The 14,107-nt window shown below is 57.4% G+C and overlaps 1 protein-coding gene across 2 annotated transcripts; it reads left to right on the forward strand.

Moving 5' to 3' along the window:
- The first annotated feature begins 1,101 nt into the window (after positions 1–1,101).
- PLEKHF1 (pleckstrin homology and FYVE domain containing 1) lies at positions 1,102–9,413 on the forward strand. 2 transcript variants are annotated; one of them, XM_004284865.4, is made up of 2 exons: positions 1,102–1,464; positions 7,746–9,413. In XM_004284865.4, the coding sequence occupies exon 2, from the start codon at positions 7,760–7,762 to the stop codon at positions 8,597–8,599; it is 840 nt and encodes a 279-aa protein (XP_004284913.1). In that variant the 5' UTR covers positions 1,102–1,464; positions 7,746–7,759; the 3' UTR covers positions 8,600–9,413. The 2 variants fall into 2 exon arrangements, with proteins under 2 accessions (XP_004284913.1, XP_033270895.1); XM_033415004.2 differs by lacking the exon at positions 1,102–1,464 and adding an exon at positions 1,487–1,710.
- Positions 9,414–14,107: the final 4,694 nt, after the last annotated feature.

Raw genomic sequence — 14,107 nt, forward strand, 5'->3', positions numbered from 1 at the left:
CCGGGCCCCACCTCACAGCCTCTGCCCACACCACCCAGGAAAGCGGGTCACCCCTGTTCAGCTCATGCCTCCCAGCACCAGCCCTTCAGGCCCCAGCCCTGGGCAGAGTCAGAGGTCTGGACCCAGGCACCTGGAGCTGGGTCAGCTCTTTCTCCCGCTGTTGTCTCTTGCCTTGGTCCTGGCCCAGCAGGCACTGCCCTGGACTGAGCCAGCCCCTCTTCACAGTGCCCAGGTCTCCCCTATTTGGCAAGACAAACTCATCCCTGCTACAGACATTTACTAAACGCTGAACTCAGTTCTCAGCACTGGAGAGAGAGAGGAATGAACAAGCTGCATACTGTCCAGCCCACGGGGCTCACAGCCTACCTAGGTGGGGAAGATAGTCCATGAACATGTAAACAAGCGACCTAATCAGATGACTTCAGGTTGAGAGAAGTGCTTTGCAAAATAGTAAAACGGAGTGAGGTAGATGAGGGTGATGGGGTGCAGGAAGCCTCTGAGGAGGGGACAGTTTGAGTTGGATCTAAATGCCAAAAATGCAGCCATGGGAAGATCTGGAGGCAAAAAGGAAGTGCAAAGGCCCAGAGGTGAGAACAACCTTGGGGTTTTGAGGAACAGGAAGAAGCTAGTATGAAATGAAGTGTTGAGAGGAGGCCAGAGGGAGGTTGAGACAGCCCTCAAGGAGTGGTGATGGTGAGGCTTGGACTTTCATTTCATTTCAGTGTTGCTGGCCAGGGAGCGGCAGTGGGGGGTGGTATGTTGGGCGCAGGGAGAAGGGGGACAAAACCTGCTGGTAATGTTGGAGCTGGGTAATGGGTACATGGAGTCCATTAAATTAGTCTCTTTCTTTCAATGTATGTTTGAAAGTTTTCACTAAAAAAAGTTTAAAACATAAAACAGATAAAACACTGATTTTTCATATTATGATTATCAATCTATTTCTGAGAGAGGACTATGCCAGCCAGCAGCAGGGAATCCCGCCAGAGGCAGCAGAAGGCACAATAACGCCAAAGCCCCCCTCCCCCTTTCCTGGCTCACAGGCCCTAGTCCGGCGAGTTCAAAGTCTGCTGCCTGGCGAGAACAGCCAGCGGGCAGAGCGCGTCGTCGGAAAGGGAAACCGGGGGGCTTGAGACGGGGTACCCAACCCCGGGAGAGAGCTACAAACGAGCCCCGCCCAGCCCTGGCTCGCAGCAGGGCCGCACCACAACGCACTCCAACTCTAGCCGCTCCGCTTGCGCACTTTTCCCGGGAACTTCTGGTTCTGGAGTTGCAGTCCAGGCTCCGCCCCCGCCGCGCGCCAGGGCTCCAATTGGCGGAGCTGCCGCGAGGGGCGTGTCGGGGAGAGTTGGAACGCGTCGGCTTGGGCGGTTGGGGTTATCCCCAGAGGGCGAGAGGAGCGGCGCGGCCGAGTGCGGTCTGACACGCAGGCTGCTGGGCGGGGCGCGCGGGGCCCAGGCCGAGGAGGTAAGGATCCCCGGCCTGGCTGCGACGAGCAGAGCAGGCGGGCTTCCGGCCGGCCGGCCGCCTCCAAATTCCCCGGGACGCCTCGACTATATGGCCCCGGAGCTGGGGCGGGGCGGGCGCACAGCCAGGACCGTCTCGGACTCTGGCCTCGAGCAGAGGCGCGGAGCAGGGCGCTTATTACTGGCTGGTCGGGCTGGAGGCGGGGCGGGGTCTGCAGGGGCTCCAGGGATAGCGGGGTGACAACAGGTAAGGGGTCTCCGGGGTGAAAACAGGTTAGGGGTCTCCGGGGTCGAGGCAGGGCCCCCGGGGTGTGCGCGACGTGAGAGCGGAAAAAGTCAGGAGGCGCCCGTGGGCGTTGAGCCCTGGGGCAGAGGGATCTCAGCGCTCCCGCTGTTCGGAGATGGTTCAGGGTTTCCTGACTCACGCCGTCGTCGGTCCCAGTCTGCGGGGTGTGGAGAAGTGGGCTGAGATAGTTGCCCCAGCGAAGGAGGGAAGAGAGGGAGGGTGGAAGCGCCTTCCCCGTGACCTAGGTGCTCGCTGGCCTCTCTCATTTAGGAACCGCCTGGCCCCTGAAGCGTGTGAGTTTGTGACTTTTGGTGGGAGCTGTCAAAGGAAACAGGGCCGGGCTTAATCTCCCATTTCACAGAGGAAGTAACTGAGGCAGGCCCAGAGAGAGGTGGCAGTTCCTTCCCAGCCTGCAGTCACCTGGAATCTCCTTCCCTTTCTCTCTCCCTGAACACCTGAAGAGCTGTGCAGGGGGAGAGTTGTCATCAGCCCCTTTTGCAGGTGGGAAAATGGACGCTTTGAGTCACACTGAAACTGTTTTGTTTGTTTTTTATAAATTTTATTTATTTATTTATTTATGTTTGCATTGGGTCTTCATTGCTGCACGCGGGCTTTCTGTAGTTGTGGCAAGCTGGCTTCTCATTGTGGTGGCTTCTGTTGTTGCAGAGCACGGGCTCTAGGCGCGCAGGCTTCGGTAGTTGTGGCTCGCTGGCTCTAGAGTGCAGGCTTCAGTAGTTGTGGCGCACGGGCTTAGTTGCTCCGCAGCATGTGGAATCTTCCCAGACCAGGGCTCGAACCCGTATCCCTTGCATCGGCAGGCGGATTCTTTTTTTTTTTTGCGGTACGCGGGCTTCTCACTGTTGTGGCCTCTCCCGTTGCGGAGCACAGGCTCCGGACGCGCAGGCTCAGCGGCCGTGGCTCACGGGACCAGCCGCTCCGCGGCATGTGGGATCTTTCCGGACCGGGGCACGAACCCGTGTCCCCTGCATCGGCAGGCAGACTCTCAACCACTGCACCACCAGGGAAGCCAGCAGGCGGATTCTTAACCATTGCGCCACCAGGGAAGTCCCTGAATTATGCATTTGAGAGCATGTGGTGGTATAGATCAGGGGTCTGCAAACTTTTTATGTGAAGCGCCAAATAGTAAATATTTTAGGCTTTGCAAGCCAGTCCCCATCGCATGCGGCTGTTTTCCAATAAATTGTATTTAGAAAAACTGGCAGTTGTTCAGACTTGATATAGATTTGCCACTCTTGGTGTAGATCATGTGTGACACCTCGACTGTCAAGCACAGAACCCTGGCCACCCAGTGACACTTAGGGCATGGCTCACTCACTGAGAGCACCTTTGGCCCAGCTCAGGTGGTGGGATCCCTTGTGTTCAGGAAGGCCAGCCCAGGAGCCTGCCCTCCTTCCAAAACCTGCAAGAAAGAGCAGGTCTGTTTACTTCCCTGTTCCCAGACACTGGCCCTTCGAGAGTGTCCACCTTCTGTCAGCATCTGGGGTACCACATGGGGCTCAGCACAGGCTGTCCTGGGGCAGGCGGCCCCAAAAGGAGTGGGCACAGGCTCAGCTCTCTCCTCCCCTGTTCTAAGGGAGGATGGTTCACTTCTCTAGTGAGAACAATAAGAACAGGATTCCCCATCTGCTGGGAGGGGTGGGGGATGGGGAGGTGGGGATGCTGCCTCATCTACCAAGAAAATCTCCAAGGGACTTCCCTGGCGGTCCAGTGGTTAAAACTGCGCGCTTCCACTGCACGGGGTGCGGGTTCGATCCCTGGTGAGGGAAAGAAGTGAGGGGGGCGGTCAAAAAAAAAGAAAAAGAAAATCTCCAGGCCATGTTATAGCAGGTGTGAAGTTCTGGTCGTGGCAGATCTGGTAGGCAGATGTGGGGGAGCCCCCCAGGAGGATGCTGTCTGCCCGGCCCCTCACCCCAGCTGGTACTCGCTGCAGGCCCACAGAGGAGGGGGCACAAGAGGCTTCCCACTACCCCAGTCAGTGTGTGGAGTCAGCTCAGAGCCCAGACCCCTTTCATTGTCATCAGGTACTCCCCACCCTTCCTGCGCCATGTTTTGCCGCCAACAGGGCCTGGAGGGGGTCTGTAAACCACTGACTAGGGACAGAGCAGTGTGGGGCATCCTGGGGCCTCCTACAAGGGATGGGGAGACAGCGTTGTAGGCCCTCCCCTGCCCAAAGCTCTCCCCTTTCTGGGCGCTGTTCCTCACTTCCTCCATGGTGCCCACCTGGGTAGCATCTAGTCAGAGGTGGACCTGGGCAAGTCTGCCTCCAGAGCTCACCCACTGTGGGGGGCATCTGCTCTTCTCTCCACATAAAGTCTGTCTGCTCAGTGCTGAATGTGTTAGTCCTCGGCGTGTGGCTGCAAGATTGGGTTTTCACCCAGTTCTGCCAGGTGGCTGCCAGGTGTATTGGAGGGAGCAAGTGGCATTCCGTCCTCAGATGTTCATCCTGGCATGTCCTGCAGCCTGGGCCCTGCTGCTGTGAGGTCAGGGGAGGCCCAGCCTGGTGACCCGCTACGAGGCCAGTAGAGCCCAGAGCTCTTGACCCAGACATTGTACTGTAATTCTTTTCTTTTTGAGGACCTTAAATTTAGAAAGAGAAAGAAAAAGCTCATGTTTCCACTTCCCAGAACTGACTGGTATTGGGATTTTATCACATTTGCTGCTGCCTTCTTTTAAATGAAAGAAATAAAATTTTCTTCTGATTTTGGTTTGTATCTATCTTTTTTGAAAACCATCTTTACTGTTTTTAAGCTTACAGTTCAGTAGTGTTAAGTATATTCCTATTGTTTTGAAATATCTCCAGAATTCTCTTCATCTTACAAAACCAAAACTCTGTACCCATTAAATAACAGCTCTCCTCCACCACCACAGCCCCCGCCCGGACCCCGTTCTTCCTCCTCCTCCACCCCCAGCCCTGGTAACCACCTTGCTACTTTCTGTTTCTATGAATTTGACTACTATAGATACATCATATTAGTGGAATCATGCAGTATTTGTCTTTTGGGGACTTGCTTATTTCAGTTGGCATAATGTCTTCAGTGTCCATCCGTGTTGTAGCAAGTGACAGGATTTCTTTTTAAGGCTGAATAATATTCCATTGTATGTCTATACCACCTTTTGTTTATCCACTCATCCATCAATGGACACTTGGGATGCTTCCATTTCTTGGCTGTTGTGAATAATGCTGCTATGAACATGGGTGTGCAAATACCACTTGGAGATCCTGCTTTCAATTCTCCTGCATAAATAAGCAGAAGTGGATTGCTGAATCATATGGCAGTTCTATTTTTAATGTTTAGAGGGACCTCCATACTGTTTTCCATAGTGGCTGCACCAGTTTACATTCCCACTAACAGTGCAGGAGGGTTCCAACTTTTCCATTTCCCTACCAACACTTATTTCCTGTTTTTTTGATAGCAGCTATCCTCATGGGTGCGAGGTTCCATCCTATCCATTTTTATTCGCAGATATAGTTCTTGAACACTTTTTAAATGTTGCGTAATTTCTGCATACATGGTGTCATACAGACCATTCTGCAGGTTGCTTTTTCCACTCAGCATTTGGTGTCTGTTGTCACTCTACGATGACCCACGTGAATCGGGTGGAGTCACTGTAAACGCCAACAGTAGCCCATTGTGTGAGTGCACCCAGCTCACCCTTTGTTCTGCTCTTTCCACTCTGCCAGGCATCTCCATTGTCGCTGCTGTAGGTCCCAAAGTCACTGCTCTTGGTGCCTCTCCCTCCTTTGCTACACTCTGAGCTCCTCCAGTGGAGCCCTCATTCAGCCCATCCCGGGGCCCAGCACCCAGCCCAGGCGTCCTGGGGGTGGCCTCTGGAATGTTACCAGACTGTCCACAGCAGGGATGCAGTGACTGGTCCTAGCAGGATAGCCCAGGGCTGTCACCCATAATCAGCTAGGTTTGCAACATGCAGCCGAGATCAGCAGCCTAAAAATAGTGGTTCTTACATAAGGTGGTGTGGACAGCACTTCTCAGGATGGCTTGTGGTCTGAAAGGGGCAAGGGGTGCGTGAGTCGGGGCCGAGCACCCCTGTTGTGTAATGCATCCAGCCCCTGCGCTGGCCACACTTCAGCTTCCCACAGGTAGCCTGACTTACGGAACTGCAGTGTGGTGACCCAGAAACTCTGTGTGTGTGATCAGTTTGGCCAGGGGTGTGCTGTGTGTGCCTGTACACTTGTGCGCACATGGTGGTGGCAGCAGCAGCGGCTGTGGGGTCAGCTCTCATCTGCTTCCTCTTCAGAGATAGGAGGTGCTGGCTCCTTCCTCCTGTGGTGGGCCCTAGGGAGCTTTGGTTCATTCACTAGCCACTCACGAAGCACCTACTATGTGCTTGGCACTGTTCCAGGCATTGGGGATACAGCAGTGAACAAGAAAAGGCTCCTGCTGTGATGGAGCTTAGAAGTGGGTGAGGGAAATAGAAAACACGCAAGCAAATGATGGATAGACAAGAAAATATCAGGTCCTGGTAAGTCCTGTGAAGAAAAAGCAAAATAGGGTAACATCCTACAGAAAAGGTTAGCAAACTTTTTCTGTAAAGAGTAAATTTTAGGTTCTGTAACCATGTGGTCTCTGTCACCGCTCTCAGCTCTGTTATTGCAGCAGGAGAGCAGCACAGACAATTGTAAATGAATGATGTGGCTGTGTTCCAATAAAACCTTATACATGAACCCAGATTTGACCCTCAGGCCATGGTTTGCTGACCCTGTCCTGGGTAGGGGGAGAAGCTGCCTGAGCTGGGGTTGTCAGGGAGATGCTTTCTGAAAGGGAGGTAGCCTTGCTGTCAATTCACTGGTGGAGTTGTGTGGTGAGAAGTGAGCAGACTGGGGCCAAGCGTGAGACAGAAAAATGATAGAGCTTGCTCATGGGTTGAATGGGGGTACAGGAAAGAGGAGATTCAAGGCAGAGTCCTAGATTTGGGGCTTCAACAACTAGGTGAATGGTGGTTTGTTTCTGGAAAAGAAGAGGAGCTGGTGGGAGGTCACGGGGGCAGCTCAGGGGAGAGCTGGGACTGCAGGCTTGCCCTGGGGTTGGCAGTGTTTGGGTGTCCTCAAAGCTGTGAGTCTGGTGGGTCAAAGGGAATGGGTATGGACAGAGCAGAGGGGGCCCAGGTGAGATCTGGGGCTACCACATGGAGCGCTTGGCAGAGGAGGATAGAGGCCTCCTGCCCCATGGGGGAAGGCTCTGAGCAGCACCGTCTCCAGGGGTGCAAGCTCCAGGCTGCCTAGTTACTAACAGAGCCTCAGTTTCCTCCTGTCAAGGGGGGACCTACCTGCTATGGTTGGTGTGAGGACTAAATGAGATAGTCATGCTTGACATGGAAGAAGCACTCAGCAGTGGTACCTGTGATGATGATGGTGGTGACCACTGGGCTCATGGGCTGAGTGAGTGGGTTGCAGGGTCTACGATGCTTTGTCTTGGTAGATGGGGGGTGGGGTGGGGGGGGTCACTGACAGGTTGGGGTTGCAGACACCCCGTTGCCTGGCACTCCCCATCCTCGTGCATGCACCTGCACCCTTCCACCTGGGGCAGGCCCAAAGTGCCAGGTAGTCAGTGCTCCTGGAAGCCTCTGAAGGGAGTTGGGGCTCAGTATCCTTGCCCCTTGGGTGGATGGTGTTGAGGCCTGTTCTACCCTGTTTTCCAAGGCTCCCCAGGGGCTCGAGCCCCCACTTCTCAGTCACACATCTTTACTGCTGCCTTCCTATCCCGGGCTGGCTTCCACACGCCCCTCACTGGGGCGGGGGGTTCCCCGTTCACCTCCCAGTAACTCCTTGTCTAAGGGTCGTTTTCTGGGGCAGCGAGTTTCCTTGGTTGAGTGGCCGTCTGGGCCTGCAGTGGGGTAATTAGTGCGTTGTCTGACGGATGGGTTGGTGAGCTGGGGGTTAGGGGGTGGTCTTGACCACCCCCGCCCCCCCCCCATGTCTGAGCAAGCTGACGCGTCCTCTGCTGCTCCTCCCACAGCCGAGTGGCCGAAGATGGTGGACTACCTGGCGAACACGGAGATCAACAGCCAGCGCATCGCGGCTGTTGAGAGCTGCTTCGGGGCATCGGGGCAGCCACTGGCCCTGCCGGGCCGAGTGCTGTTGGGTGAGGGCGTCCTGACCAAGGAGTGCCGCAAGAAGGCCAAACCGCGCATCTTCTTCCTCTTCAACGACATTCTGGTGTACGGCAGCATCGTGCTCAACAAGCGCAAGTACCGCAGCCAGCATATCATTCCGCTGGAGGAGGTGACGCTGGAGCTGCTGCCCGAGACCCTGCAGGCCAAGAACCGCTGGATGATCAAGACGGCCAAGAAGTCCTTCGTGGTGTCAGCCGCCTCCGCCACCGAGCGCCAGGAGTGGATCAGCCATATCGAGGAGTGTGTGCGGCGGCAGCTGCTGGCCACGGGTCTCCAGCCCAGCACGGAGCACGCGGCGCCCTGGATCCCCGACAAAGCCACGGACATCTGCATGCGCTGCACGCAGACGCGCTTCTCGGCGCTCACCCGACGCCACCACTGCCGCAAATGCGGCTTTGTGGTCTGTGCCGAGTGCTCCCGCGAGCGCTTCCTCCTGCCGCGCCTCTCGCCCAAGCCCCTGCGCGTCTGCAGCCTCTGCTTCCGCGAGCTGGCCGCCCAGAAGCGGCAGGAGGAGGCGGAGGAGCTGGGCACCGGGGCCGCCGGGCAGCCGGCCTACCTGGCCGGGGCCGTCTGCGGAGCGTCCAGTGGAGACGACGATGACTCAGACGAGGACAGGGAAGGCAGTGGGGATGGTGACTGGCCCAGCCGCGTGGAGTTCTACGCCTCGGGAGTCTCCTGGTCGTCCTTCCACAGCTGACCCCGGGTCTGCAGACATGCGGGAGGGCTTCCCTAGTCACTTCGGCATCCAAGCGGATGCCATTGACCGGGCCCCTGAGAGGGCAGAGTTCCCCAAGCTGCCCGGCACCCTGCAGGGCCCTTCGCCATGGGACCCTGCCCCACGGGGTGGTGGGCACAGTGGAAGTGGCTCTTTTTCTCTGAAGCCCCAGTGCCTCTTTTTGGATACTGGCATCCTTCTAGTTCCACTTCAGGTAATTACCTTTTCATTTAGCAAACCCAAAATACTTAGGCCTCTTGGGAACAAATGTCGTTTCTCAGCCCTTTGAGCTGTTGATCCAGATGATCCCTTGAATTAGACGAACTCAGGAAGCTTTAGGGGCCAGAGAGAAGGTTGCACTGGAGTGAGGTCCCCTCCGCTCTGAGGCCTTGAATCCCCAGACCTGGCCCCGCCCCCCTGCAGGAAAGACTGTGGGTCCTGAGAGGCCTCCAGGAAACCAGTGCCTGCCCACCTGCCTTGCTGATGCCCACCTGCCTGGCTGGCTGGGCCTTGTCAAGGCAGGCATGTGGGCTCACCCAGAGTCAGGCAAGAGACTGCCATGCTGTGGGTGCCCGCCAGGCCCAGGAACTGCAGCCTGAGCTCCCCGTGGTCCAGAGTGGCCTGCTAAGCCCTCTGGCCCAGTCTCACCTCCCTCCAGGTGTCTGATGCCTCGCAGTCCTGTCCTCATCCCTCCCTGTGCTGGAGAAAGCAGTGTTTTGTGTTAGGACTCTTAACTGCAAGTGACAGAAACCCTACCCAGACTGACTTAATAATAAAAAGAAAGTTTATTGACTCATGTGTTTGCAAAGTCCAGGAGTGTTCTTGCTTCAGACGCACCTCTGTGATTGAGGACTGAAACCATGCTAGGTGGCAAATGTCAACAACTGTCCACCACTCTGGGCATTCCTGAGAATGCTGGCAGTGGGGTCAGATGTTTGCACCACACCGTGGTTGATTCCCAGGGACAGAGCCCCGTCCATCCAGGCGCTGTGGCTGTAGCCCAGCACCTGCAGCCCTGTTCACTTGGTGTGAGTTATCTAAACAGCCAGACAGCAAGTAAAGGAAACAAGGAGCTGCTTGTCCAGCTCTCCATGAGCCTTCCAGGTTTAAAGTTCTCCCACGTGGCCTCCTGCTCTGCCCCCCCCGCCCCCCCGAGGATGGTGCGGTTGAGTGGGGAGGTCCCAAGTGCAGCAACCTGCCATGCTCAGCTAGTGTGCGTTGGGGCTGGAGCTTGAATGGCAGCCACCTGATGCCTGGCCCACACCCGGCCACAGAGTTGTGGTCCTTCAGGACAGTCTCCTGTACCAGTCTTCCCCCCCGTCACCTGGCTGGCCTTGGCCAGAGCCCACTGGGCAGAGAGGGGATCACCGTCAGAAGTGGTGACTTTGGGGCCAGGAAAGCTGCCCCCAGCCCACACTGCACAGTGCCTGAAAGCCCACCATCAGCTCCAGTCCCTGGGTGAACAGTTGTCCTCCCGGCCCAGTTCTCAAACGTTCACTTGCAGACAGAACCCTGAGAATCTCCTTTGAATGCTAACTCTGATTCAGCAGGCCAGGTGGGCTCCAAGGGGTGGCAACACTCCAGCCTACTCTTGACAGGAGCCACCTGTGTGAGGGAGGGTGGGAGGGGCAAAGTGTGAGGCGCCCAGGGCCTGCCTGTGGCCTAACCCTCAGGGCAGAGGGACTGGGTGGGGAGGGTCAGAGGTGCTTCCAAGAACTGACGAGTCCTTGGCCTCCCTGAACCACACAAACTGGTTCAGGCAGTTCTGCCTGGGCAGAGGGTTCAGGGCAGGCAGGTTACAGGGTGCAGGGCAACTTACTGAGGCCAGATCGGCGTGAAAGCCCGGGCCAGCCAGTCCTATCCCTTCACCCAGGGTTGGTGCCCAGGCACGGAGTGCCCAGCTCCAGCCACTGGCCTCTTGGTCACTGCCCCACTCCCCTAGAACCTCCCTTGCCTGGTAAACGGGGAGTAGAAGCACCAGGACAGTGTTCCTTTGGACAGAAGACAGCATTTCCGTACCTGATTCCAGGCACCGGCAGCCTCCACAGCTACCTGCCGAAGGGGCACACGGCACAGAACCCCAGGCAGGTGAGGCCATGCCCTCCACACTCGGGCTGGACAGGTGCCGGCTCGGCCCTCAGCCTTCGACCCTCAGACCTGCTTCCTTCACAACCCTAGCCACCAGGGCTGGGACAGGGCGGCAGCTTCCCTGAGCCCTGAGGCGTTAAGGGCCTGTAAGGACGCAAGGGCTCAAGTGGCCAACAACCTTTGGAGGGCTTTTATTCACGCAGACTCACTCATTGCTGTATGCCGCATCATGGACTGGGGACACAGCCTGAGTGAGATGCCCAAGTTCTCGGCTCTCAACGAATGAATATACAGCCTGGCACAAGAGGCACAGAAGTGGGTGGCATCGGGCCTGGCGTGGGCTGTGATGGGCACATGGACTCAGGCATTGCGGGGTGCGGGAGGAGGGCAGCATTCCTTGAATAGTGAGAATGAGTGAGTGAGGCCAGTTGGGGAGATGGCGTTCCAGACTCCAGATGGGGGAACAGCAAGTGCAAAGGCCCCAAGGAGGGGAGGAGCCCATGTTCTGGAGCAGCTTGGCTGGACTGAGGCCAGAGAGGTGGAGGGGGCAGGTGGGATGCACCGGGAGCCACTGGAGCCTTTAGCAGGCTTTCAGGAGCTTGCCCCGGCGGCTGTGTGCAGCTGGCTGAGGCGGGAGGATGGCCGTGAAGCCTCCTGCTCCCCCTGGGATCCCCAAGGGGTGGCCTAGGCTTTACTAAGGCCACATCTGCCTGCCACGGTAGATGGCAGAAGGCAAGCCTTGGCTGCCCTCAGCTTATCCCAAAGGGCTGGCCCCTGCCCTGTTCTGCAAGACGCTCTGATGACAGCAGATGGTGCCCTCAGAAGCGCCCCGGGCGGAATGTTGCCCTGGGCCAGCATGTGAGGTGGAGCAGTGATCAGGCCCCTGACCCTGAAGCACAGAGGGGAATGTGTCGGAGGAGTCAGGACCTCCTGAAAGGGAAGATGTGGGCCCAGGAAGGGAAGGCACTGCCTCGGGAGACCCCATCTCTGACTCCTTACGGGCCTGTTTCCCTTCAGAGACAACCTAGTCAGCCTGGCTTGGGCCGAGAGTCAGGCCAGGTCCTGGCTCCACCCCGCTCACGCACAACCCCCCACCCTACTTGCCCACTCCCCCCACCGGCTGTTCCTAGCAGTAGCCTGCTGCCCAGCCAGGCCACACGGGTCTGCGCTTTCCTCCCCCACCTACCCAGTGGCACATGTTGTCCAAGACTCTGGAGTTGCCCTCAGGGCCACGTGGCTGGCCCTTGCCCTTGGCCACCATGCTGTCCCCACACGTGGAGGAGGTCAGGAGTTCTCAGGCTGAATCAATGCCTGGCTGTTTGTGGATGTTCCCTTTCCCCCAGGACGATGCTTAAGGTCTGGCAGAAGGGCTGAGTCTGCTGGACCTGCGTCTAGGTCCTCTCAGTCCCTCCTGGGGCTTCACTTGCAAGGCCTGGTAAGGGCACGAGAATCAACTGTCCTGCCAGCCAAGTACTCCTGTTCATCACCCAGGAATCTTTCCCCTCAGTTGGGCATGGACTCCGCGTCCCTGCCAGAGGCTGAGCCTGCTAACAGGCTTTGGACGCTGGGAGGGGCCTGCCTTGCCCCTCCTTCTCAGAGCGGCAGATGGACGAGGGTCTGAGGATCAGGCCCCGGCGTTTGAGGGGCACTGTGGAGCCCCTGCCACCTTTGCACTGCCTGAGGCACCCTTGCTGGAATCAGCCCAGACGGAAGTCTGAAGTTGCTCCAGGTGGAAAGCCAACTCACAACAGCGACCTCAGGGCATTTGGGGACTGACTGACAGGCAAGCCTCCCTTTAGAGTTTAGCCAACTGCTAGGCAGGGGTGCTATGTTCCTACAGGACTCAGCTATTAGGGAAGGCCTCCTCAGGCCTCTCCCAACAGTTTTGTCTGTTGGGATTTTTAGATGCTGAGTTTTCTTAAATAGGGCCCACTGCGTGTGTGCTGATAACATTTGGGTGCTTTCTGCCACAGGCAGGCAAAGGATTCACAGGACCCAGGGAATCTTATCCCTCCTGGATGATGATGATGGTGGGTAGTGGTGCTGATAGGGTCTGTGGCTGCCACTTACTGAGACCCATCTGTGCACTGGTCCCAGAGAGGCAGACCCAGGTCACACAGGCCATCCTAAGGCCCTCAGGACAGCTGTTTGATCAGGGAGGGCTTCCTGGAGGAGGTGGTGTTTGGTTGAGCCTCAGAGGAGGGCAGGACTTTATCATAGAGGGTGGTAGTCTCCATGAGGCCTGGGAGTCTGGGTCTTTTTGTTAACCATCCCCTCCTGTCCCTGGCATTAATTTGTTGACTGAATAAATGAATCAAGTAAGAAATAGGCTGGGGGCACTGAGGCAGAGGGGATGACAAGGAAATGGAAATTGGGCTTCATTCCTGGGGCCCCCAGTCAAGGCACTGGATGAGAACCCTGGCCTCTTTCTGGAGGGTTGGAGACCAGCCCCTCCCCCAAGACACTGATTGTTGCCTTCTCAGGCAGGGCAGGAAGTGCCCATCCACCCCCACCCACCCAGGCAGAGCTTTCTGGAAAGGTGTCATCACACCTGTTTGCAGGGATACAGTGGCTCCCTTGGGGATGGCATCCAGGTTGGCATCAGAGGATTTCTGGTGGCCTGGCCTCTCTCCTGCTCCAGCCTGTTCTCTGGGACACGGCCACAAAGAGGCTGCAGGGCGGGTCAGGGCCACTCTCGGGCTCAGCCACTGGGCAGGGTGGGAGTGGGTGCAAGGCTGACCCGGTTCTCAGCCAGGACCCAGGGTCTCTCAGGCCACGCTTGCAAAGCAAAGCAGCCGCTTCCTCTGCCCTGGGCCTGCAGGAAGTGGCCTTCCTGAGGGCTGTGGGCAGGGGAGGGGCCGCCTCTGTGTCTGGGGCTTTTCGCACCTGGCTGGCAGGCTCTGGGCTGCCTGAAGCCTCCCTCCTCAGTGCTCACCACCTGGCCTTTGCCTTTCTGTGCCCAGGACCGCAACTGTGACAGGGATCCTGCCCTCCACCTAGGCGCCCTGCTTCAGCCCTGAGCAGACTCAGTGGGACCTGTGCTCAGAGGGCAGAATGTGGGGTGGGGGTCAGAGGTAGGGGAGAGGGGTCTGCCTCACTAAGACCAACCGACCCAGGCTCTGGGCTTCTCTGGGCTACTTGCTATCTCTGTGCTCGCCATTCCACCTCTGCCCATGAACTTAGCCCTCCTGTGAACCCCAGTGCAGCTGCCACCTCCACTCTGCTGCCTTCCTAGGATGCCCCAGGTCAGCATGGCTGTCCCATTTATGCTCCCAGAGCACCTGCAGCCCTGCTCCAGCTTCCCCACCCTGTCCTCCCAGAGGTGCCTGTGTGGGCCTGTGCCCATCAAAGCTGGCCCTCAAGTCTGAGCCGCTCAAGGGCAGGGGGCAGCTCAGTCGTCAT

The sequence above is a fragment of the Orcinus orca genome, chromosome 20 (genome assembly GCF_937001465.1).
Source record: "Orcinus orca chromosome 20, mOrcOrc1.1, whole genome shotgun sequence".
Taxonomy (NCBI): Eukaryota; Metazoa; Chordata; class Mammalia; order Artiodactyla; family Delphinidae; genus Orcinus; species Orcinus orca.

Excerpts from the sequence above, each read along its gene's own strand:
- PLEKHF1 (XM_004284865.4), top strand. The coding sequence starts at position 7,760 with ATGGTGGACTACCTGGCGAACACGGAGATCAACAGCCAGCGCATCGCG.